The 21,869-nt window shown below is 48.2% G+C and overlaps 1 protein-coding gene across 1 annotated transcript in view; it reads right to left on the reverse strand.

Moving 5' to 3' along the window:
• Nucleotides 1-21,869, reverse strand: part of MELTF (melanotransferrin) — a 149,243-nt gene that overhangs the window by 58,249 nt on the left and 69,125 nt on the right. The window contains exons 3-9 of the mRNA XM_073675014.1: nt 20,086-20,185; nt 11,426-11,608; nt 10,840-10,984; nt 10,142-10,206; nt 9,301-9,488; nt 7,313-7,493; nt 2,286-2,437 (exon numbers count right to left, since the gene is read on the reverse strand). Of these exons, the coding sequence (XP_073531115.1) occupies nt 2,286-2,437; nt 7,313-7,493; nt 9,301-9,488; nt 10,142-10,206; nt 10,840-10,984; nt 11,426-11,608; nt 20,086-20,185 (1,014 nt within the window). The remainder of the gene's footprint in view (nt 1-2,285; nt 2,438-7,312; nt 7,494-9,300; nt 9,489-10,141; nt 10,207-10,839; nt 10,985-11,425; nt 11,609-20,085; nt 20,186-21,869) is intronic.

Consider the following 21,869-nt stretch of genomic DNA (forward strand, 5'->3'; position numbering starts at 1 on the left):
ACCCTGGCCTAAGGCTGAGTTTTCACATTGTTGCTGTCATGTAGTCTTCAAAAATTGGGACAAAACTACAACTTTGTAAAATCATGGTAAAAAATGCACCATAGCTGCAACATGTGGACCCAGTCTTTGGGGGCATTCACACACATATATATATTTTGGCTGCAGCTTTTGCATCTGTTATATGCTGTTAAGCTCATGCCCAGACTGTTTGGCGTGAGCGTGGTTAGTGGTCCCACTGGGCGACGAACCGAGGAGTGCCTGGAGGGGTGTGACTAGGGGCCTCGCCAGATCCGACCACGGACGCATGGCGTCTTAATCGACTCCGTGGTCCGAGGAGGGACGTGGGAGGTGGCCCAGGTGCTACTCCAGCTCACAGCTGTTGACCCACACTGGGGAATGCAGGAACGGGCAGGTTTGAGTGGTATGCAGACAGGCGGTTACTGGCAGGCACGGCTGGTTTGCAGACAGGAGGGTACTGGCAGGCACGGCTGGTATGCAGACAGGCGGGTACGGGCAGGTAGGTAAACAGGCTGGATAGGGACCAGTACAGACTGGGATACAGGAACAGAGCCGCAGGTGCGGAGGTCAAGCGGAGAAGGGCAGAGAAGAGTTGAGCTGCAGGTGCGGAGGGCAAGCGGAGCAGAGCAGAGCCGCAGGTGCGGAGGGCAAGCGGAGCAGGGCAGAGCAGAGCACAGCCGAAGGTGCGGAGGGCAAGCAGAGCAGAGCCGCAGGTGCAGAGGGCAAGCGGAGCAGGGCAGGGCAGAGCCACAGGTGCAGAGGGCAAGTGGAGCAGGGCAGAGCAGAACAGAGCCGCAGGTGCGGAGGGCAAGCGGAGCAGGGCAGAGCAGAGCAGAGACGCAGGTGCGGAGGGCAAGCGAAGCAGGGCAGAGCAGAGCAGAGACGCAGGTGCAGATGGCAAGTGGAGCAGGGCAGAGCAGAGCCGCAGGTGCGGAGGGGAAGCGGAGCAGGGCAGAGCAGAGCCGCAGGTGCGGAGGTCAAGTGGAGCAGGGCAGAGCAGAGCCATACGCGAAGCAGACAGACAGGACACGGCTCTGTTCACATGGAACAGACAGGGACAAGGAAACACAGGAACATAGCTAGAACACAGGAGGTAGATACGGAGGCAGGGAAACGGGACAAGCAGAACCAGATACACACAAGGTACTTGCTATGAAGTAGCGAGTGGACACAAAACTCACAAACCGAAGTACAGAGACAACAAGTAGAAGTTATGTACTGGTTCAGACACTGCAGGACAAGGGAAGGATCGGACATGGAGACAAACAGGTACCGGTCTAGGACACAGTTCAGACAGGAACTGACACAGGAACGAGATACAGGAACGAGCCTGGGCATTCAGCCCTCAGGGTGGCAGAAATAGGCTAGAAGTCACAGATACAGGTAACGGGCCTGGGCACTCAGCCCCCAGGTTGGCGGAAACAGACTAGAAGTCACAGATACAGGTAACGGGCCTGGGTACTCAGCCCCCAGGGTGGCGGAAAAAGACTAGATTCAGGACAGGACCTGGCAACTCACAGTTGCACAGAACACACTGTAAGAAAGTGTTGCTCAGGCACCTCCCACTGGGTGGAGGAGGTTTAAGTATCCAGTGACTCACAGCAATAGGCTGAGGACGCATTAGGACTGCGAATTAGGAAGTTCCAGCGCCGCCACCCTAAAACAGCAGACAGGAGACATGCACACAGCAAGTAGAGGAGTATAGTGCACAGCCCGGACTGGCAGGTAAGCTGGCGGTCTTGCATGGTGGGAGATGGTAAGCCATGCCAGCACGCCACCAGGGATGTTACATATGCAGATTTGACATGGATTTTGATGCAGATTTGCCACAGATTTAACCCTCTGAATTGCAAACGATGACATTAGAGGGAAAACTTTGCAACATAAATTGACAGTGACATTAATTTAACTTCCAAACAGATCAATTTCAGCATTGTGTGGATAACAGTAGCTGCAGTTGCTACAGATTTTCTGACCATAAAATCCAGACGGAAAATAGCAGTCTATCGGCCTTAGTTGTAAACATAGTCAAACTGCACTATATAATAAAAAGACCTACTAAATAGTTCTAACTGTATTTACTTACATTCAATAGAGACCCCACCTTTTCACAAGAGCATAAAAACAATGGTTTACGTAATGGGACAATCCCATTAATATATACTTGACTGCGGCATCATGCTACAGTATATACTCTTAGAAAATACACTAATTAGTTGTGCTTGTTCTGGATGGCCCAGGATTCAATATATATATAAGATGCTAACCTGGATCATCCTCATGCAATCTTCATGACTTGCTGCAGAGACACACTGAATTGATGGATATAACTTCTTGTCTTTAAATGCTGTGGCCATATCTCCACATTTCCAGATTTCTTCTATGTTAATGCTGCACCAGCGGAATGATTTTGGTAGCTCTAAAATATATATAAAATAATGACAGATCGCATATTGTTGGATTTTCTTTAGCGGTAAAACAGTTCTTTTACATCTTGAAATACTGATATTCTTAAAGGAAATCTGTCACCCCCTGGGACCTATCAGACCTCTAATATGGGCATACAGGTGATAGAAATGTGAATCTATACTTTCCTGAATGGCCCATATTAGAGGTCTACTTGCTTTGCAATAGCTTTTTATTAAATTAGTTTCCCCCGCACATCACAGGGCCCTAACCAGACATAAGTGTTATTCAAAGAACCTACATACAGGTGCATCTCACAAAATTAGAATATCATCAAAAAGTTAATTTATTTCAGTTCTTCAATACAAAAAGTGAAACTCATATATAAACAGAGTGATCTATTTCAAGTGTTTATTTCTGTTAATGTTGATGATTATGTCTTACAGCCAATGAAAACACAAAAGTCATTATCTCAGCAAATTAGAATACTTTATAACAGCTTGAAAAATGTTTTTAAAATCTGAAATGTTGGCCTACTGTAATGTATGTTCAGTAAATGCACTCAATACTTGGTCGGGGCTTGTTTTGCATCAATTACTGCATCAATGTGGTGTGGCGTGGCATGGAGGTGATCAGCCTGTGGCTCTGCTGATGTGTTATGGAAGCCCAGGTTGCTTTGATAGCAGCCTTCAGCTCGTCTGCATTGTTGGGTCTGGTGCCTCTCATCTTCCTATAGACAATACCACATAGATTCTCTATGGGGTTAAGGTCAGGCGAGTTTGCTGGTCAATCAAGCACAGTGATACTGTTGTTTTTAAACCAGGTATTGGTACTTTTGGCAGTGTGGACAGGTGCCAAGTCCTGCTGGAGAATGAAATTTCCATCTCCAAAAAGCTTCTCAGCAGAGGGAAGCATGAAGTGCTCTAAAATTTCCTGGTAGACGGCTGCGCTGACTTTGGTCATGATAAAACACAGTGGACCTACACCAGCAGATGACATGGCTCCCCAAACCATCACTGATTGTGGAAACTTCACACTAGACCTCAAGCAGCTTGGATTGTGGCCTCTCCACTCTTCCTCCAGACTCTGGGACCTTGATTTCCAAATCTTAGGGTATGTTCACACTGCATCTATTTCTGGCAGTCAAAAACATCCGGTTTTTAAGCAGAAGACACTTCAAGAATCACTCCTTTTCTGTAGAGTTTTGAAAACCTAAAGTGGAATTTTTCAGCATTTTTGGTTGATTTCGAGTGCTTTTTTAACTTTTTTCCATCAGTTCTTTTTTCACGTTTTTTTTTCAGCCTGTTTTTTACATCTTTTTACTGCCATTTTGCAGACATTTGTTTAAATCCTTTAAACAATGACAAAAATACTAGCTTGTGTTGAAGCAAAAATACTGACAAAGCACTAAAATGCCATGGTGTTTTCCTATTTCTACTTCTATTGTATAGTATGGAGCATCTTCTCAGCAGAAAATGCCTGAAGAATGGTCAGCTTATGTCTTTTAAACATTTGGAATCTTTGAAACTGGAAGAGTTTAAAATACATTCAAAAGCCTGAATATATGAACAGCAATCTGTTTTCCCATACAAATTAATAGAACTATTTTTTTGATCCTTTCTTTACCGGGAAAAAAATGGACACACTCAAAAAAAAATGCAGAAAAAGACCTTTAGGGTAATGTGCTCACTGAGTATTTTGAGGAGCTGTTTGGTTTGGAGTGCATATACTCTAAAAATTGCATGAAATATAGCTTAAAAACTATACTTAATGCATTTAATTTAAAGCAAAAACGCTTCAGAAAACTCTTTTAAAACACTTGAAAAACCACGTCAGGGTGTGTGTGCACAATGTCTTTAAGATGCCAGCGCACCCTCCGAAGTTTTCCTAAGCAAAGCCACGTCAGGAAAAAGCCGGTGATCTTTTTTCTGAAGCAATTTCACTGGCAGTTTTTTCGTCACTTTTGCGGCAGCTCCATTGGAGGCGTTTTATTTATCTTTTCACCACTTCAGGGTTTTTGAGCCCTGAAGCAGTTAAAAGAAGTAGCAGAAGATGTTGTTTTTACATTGCAGTGCGTTAACTTTATTTTTTGCACCCGCTTCATGGCATTTTTTAAGGCGGGTTCCAGGCACATACCCTCAGGATATAACCTCATGATATAAAAACTCCTTCAAAATCTCTTCAAAGAAAAAGTATTTCATGAAGCAGTTTCCACTTGAAAATCCGTTGTCTTTGAATGCTGCAAGTAAATTCCACATGCACATGTAGGAGCGTAACAATTGCAGTCGCAGAGTGTGCAACCCCAACTGGGCCCACGGAGTCAGGGGGCCTGCCAACACCAGCGTGGTTTTTAGCTGAAAGTGTGTCCTGGTCAGGAGAGAGGACATTAAGGCTGTGTGCCCACGATGCGTTTTTAATGCGTTTCTGCAGCGTATTTGCAGCTGCGGAAACACATTAAAAACGCATGGTAGAAGGGCAGCAATGTTCCCCAATGATAATCCGCATGTGCTGTGCACATGCTGTGGAAATTTCCGCTGCGGATTATCATTGCGGAAAAAAATGCAGCACTACCAATTATTTTGTGGAAATGCTGCGTTTTCGCCGCCATTGACTTGCATTAGAAAGCGCCAATTCCGCAAGACTGCATCTGTACTTGCGTAATTGGCGCGTTCTAATGTGCGGATGGTACCCGGGTGTAGAGGAGAGGAGAGTCTCATCCACACCCAGGTACCATTAAAAAATCTGTAAAAAAAGAATAAAATAAAAAACAAATGTATACTTACCTTCTGTCGGCCCGCGCTGCGCTCCTCCTTGCTTCCCGGCACTTTGCAGTGGATTGAAGGACCTGCGCTGACGTCAGAGTCATGTGACGGGTCACACGACGCTGACATCGGCAGGTCTTTCAATCCACCGCTGCCGGCACCGAGCGAAGCAAGCCAGCGCGGGCCATCGGAGGGTAAGTATATATTTATTTTTTTATTTTTTACCACTCTCTCGGGTCACACTATATGAATCCATGCTGTTTGCATGGATTTATATAGTGTGACCTAGTTGTCACAAGCACTTTCCAAGTGATGCTAATCGATTGGAAAGCGCTTGTCAATCTGCATGCGGAAATGTCAGTGAATAACGCTCCATTTCCGTATGTCCCTGGCAGGAAAACGCATGTACAATCCGCATGTACAATCCGCATGCGTTTTTTTCTGCCAGGGAGATGCAGAAACGCTCAGGAAAAATCCTGAGCATTTCTGCATCGTGGGCACATAGCCTAATACAGGATAAGGGCATAGAAGGAGACCATTATTACAGGATAGGGGCCAGGACGAAGGACATTATTACAGGATAGGGGCCAGGACGGGAGACATTATTAAAGAAAGGGGACGGGACAAGGGACATTATTACATTCAATTTTGCACCGGGGCCCATTGGACTCTAGTTACGCCACTGTGCACATAGCCTTATAGGTACAAGCCATTTTTCCTTCTTGCTACAAGTGCCGGTCTATTTGTCCTTAAGTGCCAAGATTTACTGTGTGTAAACCCTAAACCTCCTTGAATGCAAATGGGCATAGCAAATTAATTACAGATCCTAAACAGAAGGGGACTGTTTGGAGATGTGAGTTTATTAATCGTGAACAGAATTCTAACTGAAGTTGGAAAAATTAATCAAATGTATAATTTATCAGAAAAAAAAGAAGAGTTACTAAACATTTTATGTTATCTCGTTTAGAGGTGACTAAACAACGTAAAATGTGATTCATTTCAGCAATCTTTTCATAAATCTATAGTTCAAGCAAATATAAGGAATATCATAATGTATCGTACCAGAGAATTGTGCTTCTCTCTCCACTTTTGACCCGCTCCCCCACACACCTTCCTGCCTCCTGAATTCATAATTCACTCTGAAAAATAGCTCATATGTATCTATCGTGGACAAGGCAAGATAGTCTGCCAGCAAATGGGTGGATCAGATTACAGATCCCTATTGTAGTTTACAAAGAGGGGAAACCAAATGCTGGATTCACAGTAACACCGCTTAGTAGTGCTATATATTTTTTTTTCATGGTGCTTCTACTAATGAACATGCGTTACATAAAGATTGGAGAGTACAATTGCCTCAAATGTGTACTGTGTATTGGAGACATCATAACAGCTAGTCACCACTCATTAGCTTAGAGGCTACTGAGCCTTCTGGTGAAAAAAATGCAGGAAATAGAAAATGGCCTGAAATAGTGCTAACAATCATGTCCACATACAAATCAGCTTATTCTGAAATGCCACCTAAAATGACAAATTCAACTTCACTCATGTGAGAAAATCATAAGTAAGATCTAGGTGTTATGGTGGCTCAATAGTTAGCACTGTTGCTTTGCAGCGCTGGGTTCAAATCCCACCAAGAACAACATCTACAAGGAGTTTGTATGTTCTCCCTGTGTTTGTGGGTTTCCTCCGGGTTCTCCAATTTCCTCCCACACTTCAAATACATACTGATAGGGAATGTAGACTGTGAGCCCCAATGGGGACAGTGATGATGATGTCTGTAAAGCGCTGTGTGAATTAATGGCGCTATATAAATAAGTAAATATTCAATATTTTAAAACATGTTTTCTAAGGTAACCATGCCCATAATAAATTCATTGTATCAGCATAGGCACATAGACTCATACATGAATATTTGCAAGGATGCATGCTTGCCTGGCACAATCAGTGCCATCCTAAGACAGCCCCCATTAAAGTTACAGCTGCGATACCAACATAAAATAGCAATAAAATATTGCAGTAGCTGCATCTTCAAAGTAAGAAAAAAAAACATTCCAAGCCATAAAATATCGCTGTAATACAGTTGTAGACTTTGGGCTACTATGAACTATAAATGACATTTTCCTTACTGTTAGGGTCACAGTCTATTCCTGTCATTGCTTGAAGAAACTCATCTCCGAGCCAGGACTGATAGGACTGGTTAGAGATCATCCGTAGCTCTGTCGTGGCATCTCTGAACAGTAAGTTGCTGGCACTGTAAGCCGTAGAATCAAACATTTTGAAGCTGGAGCTGGGGCTGTTGTATTTTTGCTAAAACACAAGAAAATTAAATATTACATTACAAAACATAGGAAGTTGGTATCTAAGTTTATGTATCTCATTGCGTACTATAATGACTTATTAAATGCCATTGAATGCTGGGGAGTACAAGTCTATGGAGTTTCATTGAAGCATCATAATGAAAATAACCCTTTGTAGACCAGTCTGAGATCAATACCATCCCGCTAGAAATGCAATGATGTAAAAGCAGAAAATGGCATGCACTATCCAGTAATCTTTGGAGAACAAAGGTCTATCTCTAATAACTTGCTTGTTTTGTTCTGATGCTTATTCCTAGGGGATTTTATCTAAGTTTCCATCGATCTGGCCTGCCATTCAAAGATGTTTTACAAGGCATATATTAAATATCTATGAGGTCACTAACTACACTGGTCATTTTTCATGTAGTTTAATATTTATTTTCTATTTACAGTACTGAAAACATTTGGCAAGACCTTTCTATTTAGACATCAGACGGAGGTTGCGCTGTTTTTGATGACTGCAATATGACCAGAAGTTAGAAGTAGAAGCAGTATGATTGCTCAGTGTATCTTGAAGGTTTTGCATTGGATCTGGCTTGAGCAGAGAGTTTTTTCTAACCCTCAATCCCATAAAGTACATAACTTTATTTATTTTGTATCACCATTCTGCCAATGACTACAGTACTACCTCTTGTCCCATAAAATAGGCAACTCACAAAGGCATAAAAGGGTGTCAATATGCTAAAGTCCAATTTCATAGAAACACCTCAATTTTATTTGCACTGATTAAAAAGCACAACAGCATCAGACAAATAGAGTCATGAAAAGCAGATAGTCACATAGTCCCATATAATATCATGTATTTCAGGGGTGCACAACCTGCGGCACGGGGGCTATTCTGTGCGGTCCCCAAACAAATGGACACAACAATGTTAGTCTGTCAGGTTAACCATATGTGAGCAGCTACATACAGAAGAGTAATGGCAGCAGTTGAGCACGGACTGGCAAGTACTGATGGTGCACTGTGTAGACATCACTGGGTGTCTCATAAATCAAGAGAATGACGTCTCTTAACCTGTTTGACACTCTAGAATGGAATATGTGAATTAGACATGTGACGTTCTGTGCCTCTCTGTGACCAGGAGCATAACGTTCATGGTCACAAAGGGTGCTACTGCGATCGGGCCCATGTGAGAGAGGGGCCCGCCAACGCCAGCACCAATTTCACCTGGATGTGCATCCCAGGACGTATATTCAGCTGAAATGTATTGCGGTGCTCCCCGCACTGCAGTACATGTTGCCTGCCAGTCAAGGCCAGCAGTAGATGGTGGCTTGCCCATGACAGGCGGCGCATGGCAGTGACATCGTGCGCTGCCTGTGCTGGCAGACTGAAGTCAGCTGCTAGTTTCTGCTTCGGCAATAGAGGAGGACACTGCATGCTGTGGGAGTGGGGAAAAATAAGAATAATAATTTGTTTCTTTTTAAAATGTGCTGAGGAAGAAGGGAAGGGGCCCAGAATGGAGAGCATTATACCAGGAAGGGGCCCAGAATGGGGAGCATTATGCCAGGAAGGGACTCAGGATGGGGGGCATTTTACCAGAAAGGGGCTCAGGATGGGGGGCATTTTACCAGGAAAGGGGGCATTACATAGGGGGCGAACACATATGCCTTTATAGAATTTTTATTGCTTCTTGGCCCGAGTAAACAGAATAGTAAACAATCACTAAATTAGCCCACGCTAGTTAAGATGCATTGGTGGGCCGAAATTGGATAGTCTAAATGCACCATCAGAATCGCTGATGACTACCCTGACCCACCTGGCCTTCATGCAGCATCTTGTAAATAAGAGATCCATCCACATCAGACCTGACCACAACAGCATGAGCTGGTACCCTGGCAAGGTTACACCTTCTCCATTCAGTGACATCTGCACGCGTACCATCCCGGCACAGCAGTTGATAATCTGAGGACAGGATATTCTTTGCCCAAGAAGCTGAATTTTTTCCTAAATTGTATGATTAACACAACATTAATTCATTCATATATAACTATGTAACTTTATCTATTCAAATAAATACTTCAATTATTAATGTGAAATAACTGCTATATTTGTTTCAATAATCACCAATTATTTTCCTGATCTGACTTGTCAGTTTTAGAAAATATTTGTATTCACCAATGCAAAAAATCTGGAGCACCTTTTTTAGAACTTTGAGCTGTGTCATTCCATTGTTATTCCTCCTGGAAATGTATATATTGACACCAGGACAAAAGAATTTCCCTTGTCCAAGAGGCGTCCTTGGTGTGACAGTATAAGTACTGATTAGACAGTCAGCCTGTGAAGGGACACGCTCCCTACCGGAAGCATCCAGCTGTTGACTCATTCATAAATTTCATTCATAATAAAATTAAAAATCATATTCATATAAATGGGCAGAAAAAATGGTCCATATATTGTTCTTGCACAGGGGCCCTCTTCTGTCTGTGTGCGCCAGTGTGTCACCCCTTGCTATTTCCTAAAAGCTGCTGAAAACTGGGTTGTCCAGTGACCTCTTACCAGAGCAAAAAACGCTGTTGGCATCACTAATTGACTGCCAACCACACCTGTGTCCTTTATATTCCAATTTAATATAGTCTCAGAAATTAAAATATACGTACCATCTGAATTGTCCAGCACAGTGCTATGCTTTACAAAAGCCACATCTCCTTCATCCACCAGACACCTGAAAAACCAAATGAGACCATCAGAATTCCACGCTCTTCAGTAAATATTCCAGTCCACTTTTTTCTTGTTAGGTGGAACTTTGACCTACAAGGTTTAACATGGCAATAATGTCATAGGTGAATCACTTTTTCAGGTATAACCCACAGGACTAACACAGAGCTAATTTTATTAAATCATTAACATCAAAGGGCTGAGGTTCTGACAATCCCAACCTCACTGTTCACTTCTCTGTAATAAAAAAAAGTTTCAAAATATTCCAACACTTTTAAAAATTATTCTCTCTTAAAGGGAATCTGTCAAGTAAGATAATAGTATTAACCTGCAGATATAGGGTTAATCTGCAGATTAATGGCATTAGGAAGGAGCCCGTCCACTGTGCTGATAGTGTGGCACCCAGGAGAAAATTATTTTTTTTCCATCTGGGAGCCGCCAGCTTTCAGTCCTAAAGGTGTGGCTACAGATGACTGAAAGACAGCCACTCCTGGTAGGAGTTAAGTTAATTTTCTCCCGGGTGCCACACTTTCAGTACGGTGGCTTGGCAACTTGTAGATTAGCCCTATATCTGCTGGTCAATAGTGTTATCCGAAGAGACAGGTTCCCTTTCAATTGTAAAACATTAGTCTGTGCATACCTAAAGGCTCCATCGTAGTCCTGGTACTTATCCTGCCCACATTGACTTCCATTGCTGCTATTTCCCTTGCACAGATCACATAGAGAGGGGTATTTTAATTCATCAGCTCCAGGTACACAACTTTTAGAAAAGAAATCGCTCACTCCTACAGGCAGAAATAACACACAAAACCCAAGAAAAAAACAAAATGAGCACAGACCCTACAACAAGTAAATGAGTAAAAAGTAATGGTACATGTAGGATCGTAAATATCATAGGGTACTTAGGTAATGCTATTTTGATCAAAAAAGCATAAATGCCATCTCATCACGTCAGAAATAACATAGTACTTTATTCAGAAAGTAAAGAAATCACAGCACATGGCATGCAGATCTTAAGCTTGGACATATAGTATAATACAGGTCAAACAAGGACAATGGGTCAAACTTTGACAACATTTACAAATGTCTAAGATAAGTAAATTGTGAGTCAAGCAGTTCTCTCATTTGGGAAATGCAAGCGTTTTTGCAAAGACCAACTTTCTAATGGCCAACATAGAACTCATATTTTCAGACAAATTGATCCAAAGTCATGTTTTTATTCTTACCTTCTAGGATGTCACAGGTTAGAGCGGACATGCGTCCACTATCAATGAGATAACCAATTGGCACATTCCATCCTGAAGTCTTCTCATAGCCAGTGTGACAGGACCTGGCGCCTTTTAGTGTATTTATTGTAAAATTAGAGCTCTTCTTGACGATAGCCACAGCATAATAGGAGGTCCCGGCACCTGTAGGTAACATTATCTAAAAATAACTCTTAGCAAAAAAAAACATTTTGATAAGAAAAAATGTCAGTTCACAGTTCATTATACAGCAGCCTGTTAAGTCTACATACAGTATGTATAGGTACACTGCATCTAAATGTGTATATATATATATATATATATATATATATATATATATATATATATATACAGGGCTGCCACTAGGAATTTTGGGGCCCCATACTAGTAAAATTTTGGGGCCCCCTTGAGACTCCGCCCAGGCTCCACCCCAATGCCGCAGCCAGACATAGCCCCCTCACAGGGCCAGACATAGCCTCCTCACAGGGCCAGACATAGCCCCCTCACAGGGCCAGACATAGCCTCCTCACAGGGCCAGACATAGCCCCCTCACAGGGCCAGACATAGCCCCCTCACAGGGCCAGACATAACCTCCTCACAGGGCCAGACATATCCTCCTCACAGGGCCAGAAATAGCCCCGTCATAGGGCCAGAAATAGCCCCCCTCATAGGGCCAGAAATAGCCCCTTCACAGGGCCAGGCATGGTCCCCTCACAGGGCCAGACATGGTCCCCTCACAGGGCCAGAAATAGCCCCCCACAGGGTCAGAAACCCCCCCAGCCTCCCCCATAGGCGGATTATAATGAGGGCAATATGGACTACCGCCCGGGGCCCTGAGGCTCCAGGGGGCCCATGAATTGCTCCCATTATAATGCACATTTTTTTCGGTCACCGCCGCTCTGGCCGAAGGTTTAGATGATCACCGCTGCGGGCCCGCAGCTGTAGGCGTTTTGAATCATACTGTGTCGCCCCGCCCTGTCAGTGCCACATGACGGACGCTCCCATCTGGCCGCCGCGGCTGTATATTCACTAGCACGGGCGTGCAGTTTAAATGCTGTTGGTACCGCCCTTCCTGACGTCATGTCGCAGGGCAGTCCCAACATCATTTAAATTTCCCGCCGGCGCTAGTGCATATACAGGGCTGCGTGATGCAGCCAGCGTGTCTGTGAGTGGCTGCTTTGAACTTTGGGACCGCCCTGCCACATGACGTCAAGCAGGGCGGTCCCAGAGTTCAAAGCAGCCACTCACAGACACGCTGCATCACGCAGCCGCTCCCATCCGGCCAGCTGCAGATCCACCGGGGCGGGCAGTTTGAATGATGCTGGGACCACATGACGTCAGGCAGGGCCCAGCATACACAGGGGCGCGGCATACAGGCAGACAGTGGCGGGGGGGCCCCCGGACCGCTCCCCCAGCAGCGGCGCACGGCCGCTACTTCTTCTTCGGCCGGGCCAGCACTGCAGCAGTTAACTTCCCTGTGCAGGCCCGGCCGTGTCACAGCTAGGAGACACGGCCCTGTGCACAGCCGTGTCTCCTAGCTGTGACGTCACGCAGTGCGCGCCCGGCCTGCACTGCTGCAGCCTGCATCGGAGAGGAGCAGGAGGACTGGAGCCGAGCCGGGGGGTGGTGAGTGTGTGAGAGTGTGTGTGTGTGTGATTGAGTGAGTGTGTGTGTGTGCAGGCAGACATAATTGTGTGATGTCTGTTTATATGTATTTTTGTGTTTCAAATGTGTTTATGCGTGTATGTATGTGTATGTCTGTATATGTTTGTGTGTGTGCGTGACTGCGTGCAGCCTCCTGCTGAGTATAGATGGCACCGTGCGGCCTCCTGCTATCTCTGGGGGAGGCGCCGTGCGGCCTCCCGCTGTGTATAGATGGCGCCGTGCGGCCTCCGCTGTGCATAGATGGCGTCGTGCGGCCTCCCTCTGTGTATAGATGGCGCTGTGCGGCCTCCCGCTGTGTATAGATGGCGTCGTGCGGCCTCCCGCTGTGTAATGATGGCGCTGTGCGGCCTTCCGCTGTGTATAGATGGTGCCTTGCGGCCTCCCGCTGTGTATAGATGTTGCCGTGCGGCCTCCTGCTGTGTATAGATGGCTACGTGTGCTCCATATTGAGTCATACAATTATTGTAAGGCTATGTGCCCACGATGCAGAAATGCTCCGGATTTTTTTTTTGAGCGTTTCTGCATCTCCCTGGCAGAAAAAAACGCATGCGGATTGTGCATGCGGATTGTACATGCGTTTTTCCTGCCGGGGACAAGCGGAAGTGAAGCGTTCTTCACATGCATTTCTGCATGCGGGTTGACAAGTGCTTTCCAAGCGATTTTAGCATCACTTGGAAAGTGCTTGACAACTTGGTCACACTATATAAATCTATGCAAACGGCATGGATTTATATAGTGTGACCGTAAAAGAATGGTAAAAACTAAAAAATATATACTTACCTTCTGATGGCCTGCCAACGTCAGCGGTCGCGTGACCCGTCACATGACTAAATGACGTCACGGCAGGTCCTTTTCAGACCATCGCGAGCTGCCGGCAAGCCAGGACGCATCGGATAAAGACACCGGGGGCCATCAGAAGGTAAGTATAATATTTATTTTTTATTTTATTCTTTTTTTACAGGTTCTATGGTACCCGGGTCCAGAGGAGAGTCTCCTCTTCTCCAAACCCGGGTACCATCCGCACATTGAAACCAATGGATTCTGCATGTACAGATGCGGATTCCATGTGTTCCAATGCAAGTCAATGGCGGCGAAAACGCAGCGGTTCCGCAAAATAATTGGTAATGCTGCGGATTTTTCCGTAATGATAATCCGCAGCGGAAATTTCCGCAGCATGTGCACAGCGCATGAGGATTATCATTGGGGAACATGGCAGACCTTCTACCAAGCGTTTAAGTATTTCTGCAGCGGAATTGCCGCTGCGGGAACGCTTAAAAACCACATAGTGGGCACACAGCCTAAAAAAAATGATTATAATTAATATTGTGCCAAATTAATTTCACGTGAACTATCACATGAACTATCACAGGGGATCATGTGACATGTCATACATCAGGTGTGTGTGTGTGTGTGTGGGGGGGGACCAGCGCCTTCTAAACTGCCCGGGGCCCTTGCTACTCTTAATCCACCCTTGGCCTCCGCCAGTTCTCATACATCACCCGCTGCTGCCTCCGTGGCATCCTCAATGCCACAGACACTGACACACAGTCTGCCTACCTGCCTCTGCCGCCAAAGTCTGCCTGCCTTCCCGGGTCCCAATGCACATGTGGCACGCTGCTGCTCTGCTCCAAGATGAAAGTGAGCGCGCAGCGTGTCACAAGACTGGCGTCAGGACCATGACGCACACAGCGGCAGTTTAAAGGTATAGCGCTCATTTCCGACTGCCATTAAGGTCTCAACTGTTGCCCCTGACTCCCTGAGGCCCAGTGAGTAGAGTCAAAGAGAGGAAGGGGCCCCGGGCTGGCCGGGCCAGGCCTCCCTTTTTCCTTCTGTTCACCGGGCCCCATACAGTAGTAAGGGAAATAATGCCCTGATGGCGGCCCTGTGTATATATATATATATATATATATATATATATATATATATACACATATTCTGCACTGTATATGTAGCACCCTGAGGATTCGGCTGCTACAGGGGTATTGCACCTCAACCCAGAGGTGTGATATTCCACTCCCGGGTAAGGATGGAGTGTGGAACTGAGCTCAGATAGACTGCATGCACTACATACATCCCATTCCAGAGGAGCAGGCCGACGGTACTCCCACTTGGAAATGTGCAGGTACAACCGAGCCTGTTCCTGGCTGGAGTGGGAGGGGGGTGGTACATCCCATGTAGTGTAGGGGCAGATAGGGGGAGCAGTCTGGGTAGTGATAGGAGCTCATTGGGTGCTGGTCACCTGAGCTCACACATAGAGGGATATATAAGGAGGGCACCAACTTAGATCAGGGTCAGACGCAGAGAGTCAGTCAGCTGCAGAGGACAAGTCTGATGCAGAGAGCAGGAAACAGCAGCCCTGGAGAGAGAGAGAGTGGAGCAGAGAAAGACCCAGAGGGGGAAGACTGAAGGGACCCAAGAACCCAAATTAGAGCACCGGGTGAGGAGTCAGCATCAGGGTACCGGAACCCAAGCTGGTGGGGGCAAAAACAATCCCCAGCCAGAGACCGGAGACCGTGGGCAGTGTCTGTCACGGTCACCCACCACATTCACCCCGAAGGCACACCACATGCAGGGTCAGGGAACCCAGGGCCAAGGGTGTCCCAAAAGAAGGCCCGAGGGAGCTGGACCTAGGTGAATCCCTGGTGGGGACGGCTGAAGAAAGGACAGAGGGAGAGCTCAGGGCCACGCTCCGGACTTGTTTGGGGGTTGGCTGGATCCAGGACCTGGTGGACGCAGCACGGCTCGGGTGGTCACTAGCAGCTGGAGTGACCAGTACAACATCTGCAGTAAGTAAACACCCTTAACTGCACAACCCGAGTCTGTCTTCATTGCCGGCTGCACCGCACCACCACAACCCCCATCCTCTGCGCCTGTCCCCTCTGAGGCTATACCCCTCCCGTTGGGGGTTATCCCACCAAGCTGCGCATCCACCATCAGCCTCAGCGGACCCTGCTGCAGCGGCGGCCACAGTGACCGCATCACAACGGGTGGCGTAGTCGACACAAAAGAACTTTAGTAACATCTGTAAAGCTGCCACATAACACTGAGCTTGACGCCCTGGGCACGGGACCGGGTCACAGCCGCTCGGAGACTACAACCCCCCATCTGATCCGGTGCCGGGTATTCCCCTCAAAAAGGAATATGTCCCAGGGGGCGCGTCAACTTTGGCGTAGTCGGCAGGATTACGTGCCCGCAACACCCGGGTACTGCGTGCCTGAAGAAAAGTGCAAGTTTACCTCAGAAAGAAGTCTCCCGCCGGTTCCGGAGGGTCCACGCCATCGGACTCCATCACCAGTCGTTTCCCGCCGATTGTCCGCCATTTCCAGCTTGTTCCCGCCATCTGCAGAGTTTCCCGCCACTGGGCGACGCTTCCCGCCAAAACCGCAGATTTCCCGCCTTGGAAGAGCAGCGGACGCCATTATGGGCGTGCCAAAGGAGGGCAAGAGGCCACCTCCCATCGTGGGCCAGGACAGAAAATGGCGCCAAAAGTGGAAACCGCCCCCACCAACAGAGACTGTGATGCTGGAGGTGTCTGTCGGCGTGAAAGAACTCCCCCTGGAGCTGACAGTCACCGAGTTGCCCCGGGACCGCCCTCGAAGTGGGAGGAGACGAAAGAGAAGAACAAAGATGGGTGTCGCTTGGAGCAGTCTGGAGCGAGCGCACCCGGAGGCAAGAGGTCTAATGAGGAGTAGCGAAGGAGCTCACCCGGAGATGGAGAGAAAGCAGAACAGCACCGGCCCGCTGGCCAGGAGTCTGCTAGAGACCGAGGAAGGAGGGCAGAGCAGCACCGGCCCGCTGGCCAGGAGCCTGCCGGAAGCCGAGCAGAGCAGCACCGACCCGATGGTCAGGAGCCTGCTAGAGTCCACAACCCCGCTAGGTCTAGCGGAGATCCTAGCGCAGCTCCCCCGAGACCGGGAGTGTGCACAAACTGCCCTGGAGGGCCTCGCAAGGAGGATGGCCCGGGTACAGCGCGAGATACTGGCGGAGTGGAGCCGGGAGATGGCCCAGCAACCAGAGACCAGTCAACGGAGCACGCTACCCTGGAAGAGGAAGCAGACCGCCTCTGAGGATGGCGCAGGAGGACCCAAGGCCGGAGACGGCGCCGAGGAGGGAGCCGAACGCATGGAGGCAGGTAAAGGGGACGCCTATACCCCAAGCCGTGACACCGCTTACCTGCCCCAGCTCCCCGTCGCAGAGCCCGAAAGTCCCCCTGCTGTGCCCGTAGCCGCCAGGTCACCGCCATGGACTAGGCCCCGACCGGAAGCCGCCGCCGCGACCCCTGTGACGTCACGCGCCTCGACCCGGAGCGTGACAAAACAGGAATTACCACCAGCCTGGTCGCAAGGCCTAGTACCCCCGGGCGCCGCACCACCAACAGCGCCCCCTACCTCCGCGGAGCCTCCGGCCTGGCCGCAAGGCCAGGTAGCCCAGGGCGCCGCCGTCCTAACGGTGCCCTTCACCTTCCAGGTGCCCCAGGCCTGGCCGCAAGGCCTGGGCAACCCGGGCGCCATCACCACCGCGCCCGCGCCCGCAATACCAAGGGTGCCACACCTGGGGGAGGACCTCTTCAGCCAGCTCACATGGCCGGACGGGCAGCCCTTCATCTGGCCCGAAGGATACCATGAGCTGGGGCGGCAACAGAGACGAGGGCCCTTGTGTGAGCCCCTGATCCCGGCTCCGAAGCCCGTGACTCGGGTCTCGCCTCCTTTGGAAGACGCACAGTTTGAGTGGGACCCCACCGGAGAAGATCTAATGGGGTTCACTCAGGAAACTCGGGCAGTCGCCGCTGAGCGGACTGAGTGTTGTCGTCAGCAGCTAGCAGAGTTTACGAGAGAACGGGAGGAGAGGCGGGCCAGAGAACAACAGGCCCAAATCCGGAGCGCGGAGCAGAAGAGCCGGACTAGGAGGAACCCCCGTGCAGCGCATTGTCCCCGCACCATCGGGACAGTGATAAAGTTCAACCCGCAGCATGGGTGGGGCTTTATTCGGGACCGTAACAACCGCGGTGACGTTTTTGTGACTCGCAGAGACGTCGAGTCCCACCTGCCGGAAGGTCACAAAGGCCGTGACCTCTACGTCGGAGACGAGGTCACTTTCACCCGGCACAAGTGTGCCAAAGGACCTTACGCCCTCCACGTACACCGCTTGACGGAGGAGGAGTTGCGGTACGGAGAGGAGGAGCCAGAGGACCCGGACGGGTCTGAAGCAACACCATATCAAGAAAGAGCAGGAGGAAGACGCCGTTGAGTGCGGCCGAGAAGTGATGTAAATAGTTACCCAATCGGGGTATAAAGGAACTGAAACTGGAACTGTTGCTGCTGCTAAAATAGTCCCCGTTGGGACCAGTGAACTGTTTTACCCGTTAACCCCTTCATCCTACAGGCTGAGGACTGTGAGCAGCCATTCCCTTTCCTCTAACTGGCCGAGGACTGAGAGCGGCCAACTTCCAACTTCCCTGTATATAGTTGCGCGTCCTAAAGCGCCCCCTACCGGTTTTATAGAAAACCAGATTTTCTAAGAGACTGTCGCACTTTTCCCGGACACACGTTGCACAGTGTCCGGAGGAGGAACCAGAGACAAGAGAAGTCTACGAGAAAGTTTTATCTGATAAGATATGTTATATATATAATGTTTTATATGTTTTATATGTTTATATGAAAAATTTGTATGTTTTGGTGTTTTATGTCTTTACAGCCCGAGGACGTGCTGTGATTTACCAGGGGGGAATGTAGCACCCTGAGGATTCGGCTGCTACAGGGGTATTGCACCTCAACCCAGAGGTGTGATATTCCACTCCCGGGTAAGGATGGAGTGTGGAACTGAGCTCAGATAGACTGCATGCACTACATACATCCCATTCCAGAGGAGCAGGCCGACGGTACTCCCACTTGGAAATGTGCAGGTACAACCGAGCCTGTTCCTGGCTGGAGTGGGAGGGGGGTGGTACATCCCATGTAGTGTAGGGGCAGATAGGGGGAGCAGTCTGGGTAGTGATAGGAGCTCATTGGGTGCTGGTCACCTGAGCTCACACATAGAGAGATATATAAGGAGGGCACCAACTTAGATCAGGGTCAGACGCAGAGAGTCAGTCAGCTGCAGAGGACAAGTCTGATGCAGAGAGCAGGAAACAGCAGCCCTGGAGAGAGAGAGAGTGGAGCAGAGAAAGACCCAGAGGGGGAAGACTGAAGGGACCCAAGAACCCAAATTAGAGCACCGGGTGAGGAGTCAGCATCAGGGTACCGGAACCCAAGCTGGTGGGGGCAAAAACAATCCCCAGCCAGAGACCGGAGACCGTGGGCAGTGTCTGTCACGGTCACCCACCACATTCACCCCGAAGGCACACCACATGCAGGGTCAGGGAACCCAGGGCCAAGGGTGTCCCAAAAGAAGGCCCGAGGGAGCTGGACCTAGGTGAATCCCTGGTGGGGACGGCTGAAGAAAGGACAGAGGGAGAGCTCAGGGCCACGCTCCGGACTTGTTTGGGGGTTGGCTGGATCCAGGACCTGGTGGACGCAGCACGGCTCGGGTGGTCACTAGCAGCTGGAGTGACCAGTACAACATCTGCAGTAAGTAAACACCCTTAACTGCACAACCTGAGTCTGTCTTCATTGCCGGCTGCACCGCACCACCACAACCCCCATCCTCTGCGCCTGTCCCCTCTGAGGCTATACCCCTCCCGTTGGGGGTTATCCCACCAAGCTGCGCATCCACCATCAGCCTCAGCGGACCCTGCTGCAGCGGCGGCCACAGTGACCGCATCACAACGGGTGGCGTAGTCGACACAAAAGAACTTTAGTAACATCTGTAAAGCTGCCACATAACACTGAGCTTGACGCCCTGGGCACGGGACCGGGTCACAGCCGCTCGGAGACTACAACCCCCCATCTGATCCGGTGCCGGGTATTCCCCTCAAAAAGGAATATGTCCCAGGGGGCGCGTCATATATATGTATGCACTGAATATGTTATGACACTAACCTTGGTCATATACTTCTCCAACCACTGGCTTTAGGTTGTACCACCTTCCAGCTTTATATGTGAGAATGCCACTGAGAGTTACAGCATCTGCCTTGTTCTCCTGTATAGAGATATAAAATAAGAGTGAGGCACAGCTCATGTTAGGTGCAGGAATATTCAATTTTCAACTTATGCTTTTACAATGTGTTCGGGTGATGTGACACTAAAGGCCCCCATACACATTAAAATACTGTCGGCCCAAACTGCCGATATTGACAAGATTGTGTGACAGTTTAATGTGTATGGGGGAGTTAAGGATAAGGCATGTCCATTGTCGGACTGCCGCTCCTTTGGTTCTTCTGGCGGCGATATGTCTGGCAGTGGCTTTCTCATAGAAAACATAGGAGCATTCGACTAAACGAGTGATCCTGTGTATGGAAGAGACAGCTATAATAGTTGCCGGCCAAACAATCATTATTCAGTCAGTAGTGTTTATGATGGGCTTAAAGGGAATCTTGGATTTGCTATGTAATCTGAGAACAGCACAATGAGGAGTAGAGACCCTGAGTCCGCTGATTATTATTATTATTATTTATTTATATAGCGCCATTGATTCCATGGTGCTGTACATGAGAAGGGAGTTATATATAAAGTACAGATATCACTTACAGTAAACAAACTAACAATGATAGACTGGTACAGAGGGAAGAGGGCTCTGTCCTTGCGGTCTTATATTCTACAGGATGATAGGGAAGGAGACAGTAGGTTCAGGGGTTGCAGTATCTCTGGTGTTATTGAGGTGGCAGCAAGCAAGGTCATGGCAGGCTGTAAGCTTGTTTGAAGAGATGGGTTTTCAGGTTCCTTCTGAAGGATCCAAGTGTGGCGGAAAATCAGACGTGTTGAGGCACAGAATTCCATAGGGTGGGGAATATTCGGGAGAAATCTTGGAGGCGATTGGGTGAGGAACAAATAAGTGTGGAGGAGAGAAGGAGGTCTTGGGAGGACCGGAGATTACATGAGGGAATGTATCGGGAGATTAGTTCAGAGATATGGAGGAGAGAGGTTATGGAAGGCTTTGTAGGTCAGTGTTGATAGGTCACTTGCTGGTCAGCATGCTGTCATTTCAACACTATCACTGTTTTCTCTACTGCAGATCTAGCAGTGCTCAAGAATGCTGATCCCTGTGTAACCTGTCCACACCACTGATTGCCAGCTTTTTGTGTACAGTGTACATTGACAGACAGCTGCTAATCAGTGATAGGGCAGGGTTACACAAAGCAGTTGACTAGGAGGCAGGAGACACTTAGTCCTGTAGTGATAATCTCCTGCTGATATAACACTCATTTTATTGAAACAGCAACACACAGCCCAGTAAGTGACACATCACTGAAATCAGAGTCTCAGCCCTTACATCAGGCCTGCATAACATATGGCTCACGAGCCACATGTGGCCCACCAAAGGCTTTGTTGCGGCGTGCAGATCTGTCCATGAGATGCGAGCTCCCTTTTTTCCTTCTTTCCATATTCAAATGTATTTGCATCTTTCAGACACTAATACATTTGAACTCTTGAGAGCCTGGACTGGAGCAGAGGAACACTCGTCAGCCCCAGGCACCAATGTGCAGCAGGGTGTCAGGCAGTGGTAAGTGCTCCATGCAGGAGCTGAAGATTAAATGTCCTGTTATTTTAGATAAGGGGTTGGTGGAGATTGGCGAGTTGTGTTACTACTATGGCACATAATGTGGCAATGGGGGACATTATGGGGCAATTTGGGATATTATGAGGCAACAGGTACAGGGAGGGAT

Source organism: Phyllobates terribilis, unplaced genomic scaffold, assembly GCF_046119375.1.
Source record: "Phyllobates terribilis strain yellow unplaced genomic scaffold, ASM4611937v1 Scaffold_3__8_contigs__length_932513732, whole genome shotgun sequence".
NCBI lineage: Eukaryota > Metazoa > Chordata > Amphibia > Anura > Dendrobatidae > Phyllobates > Phyllobates terribilis.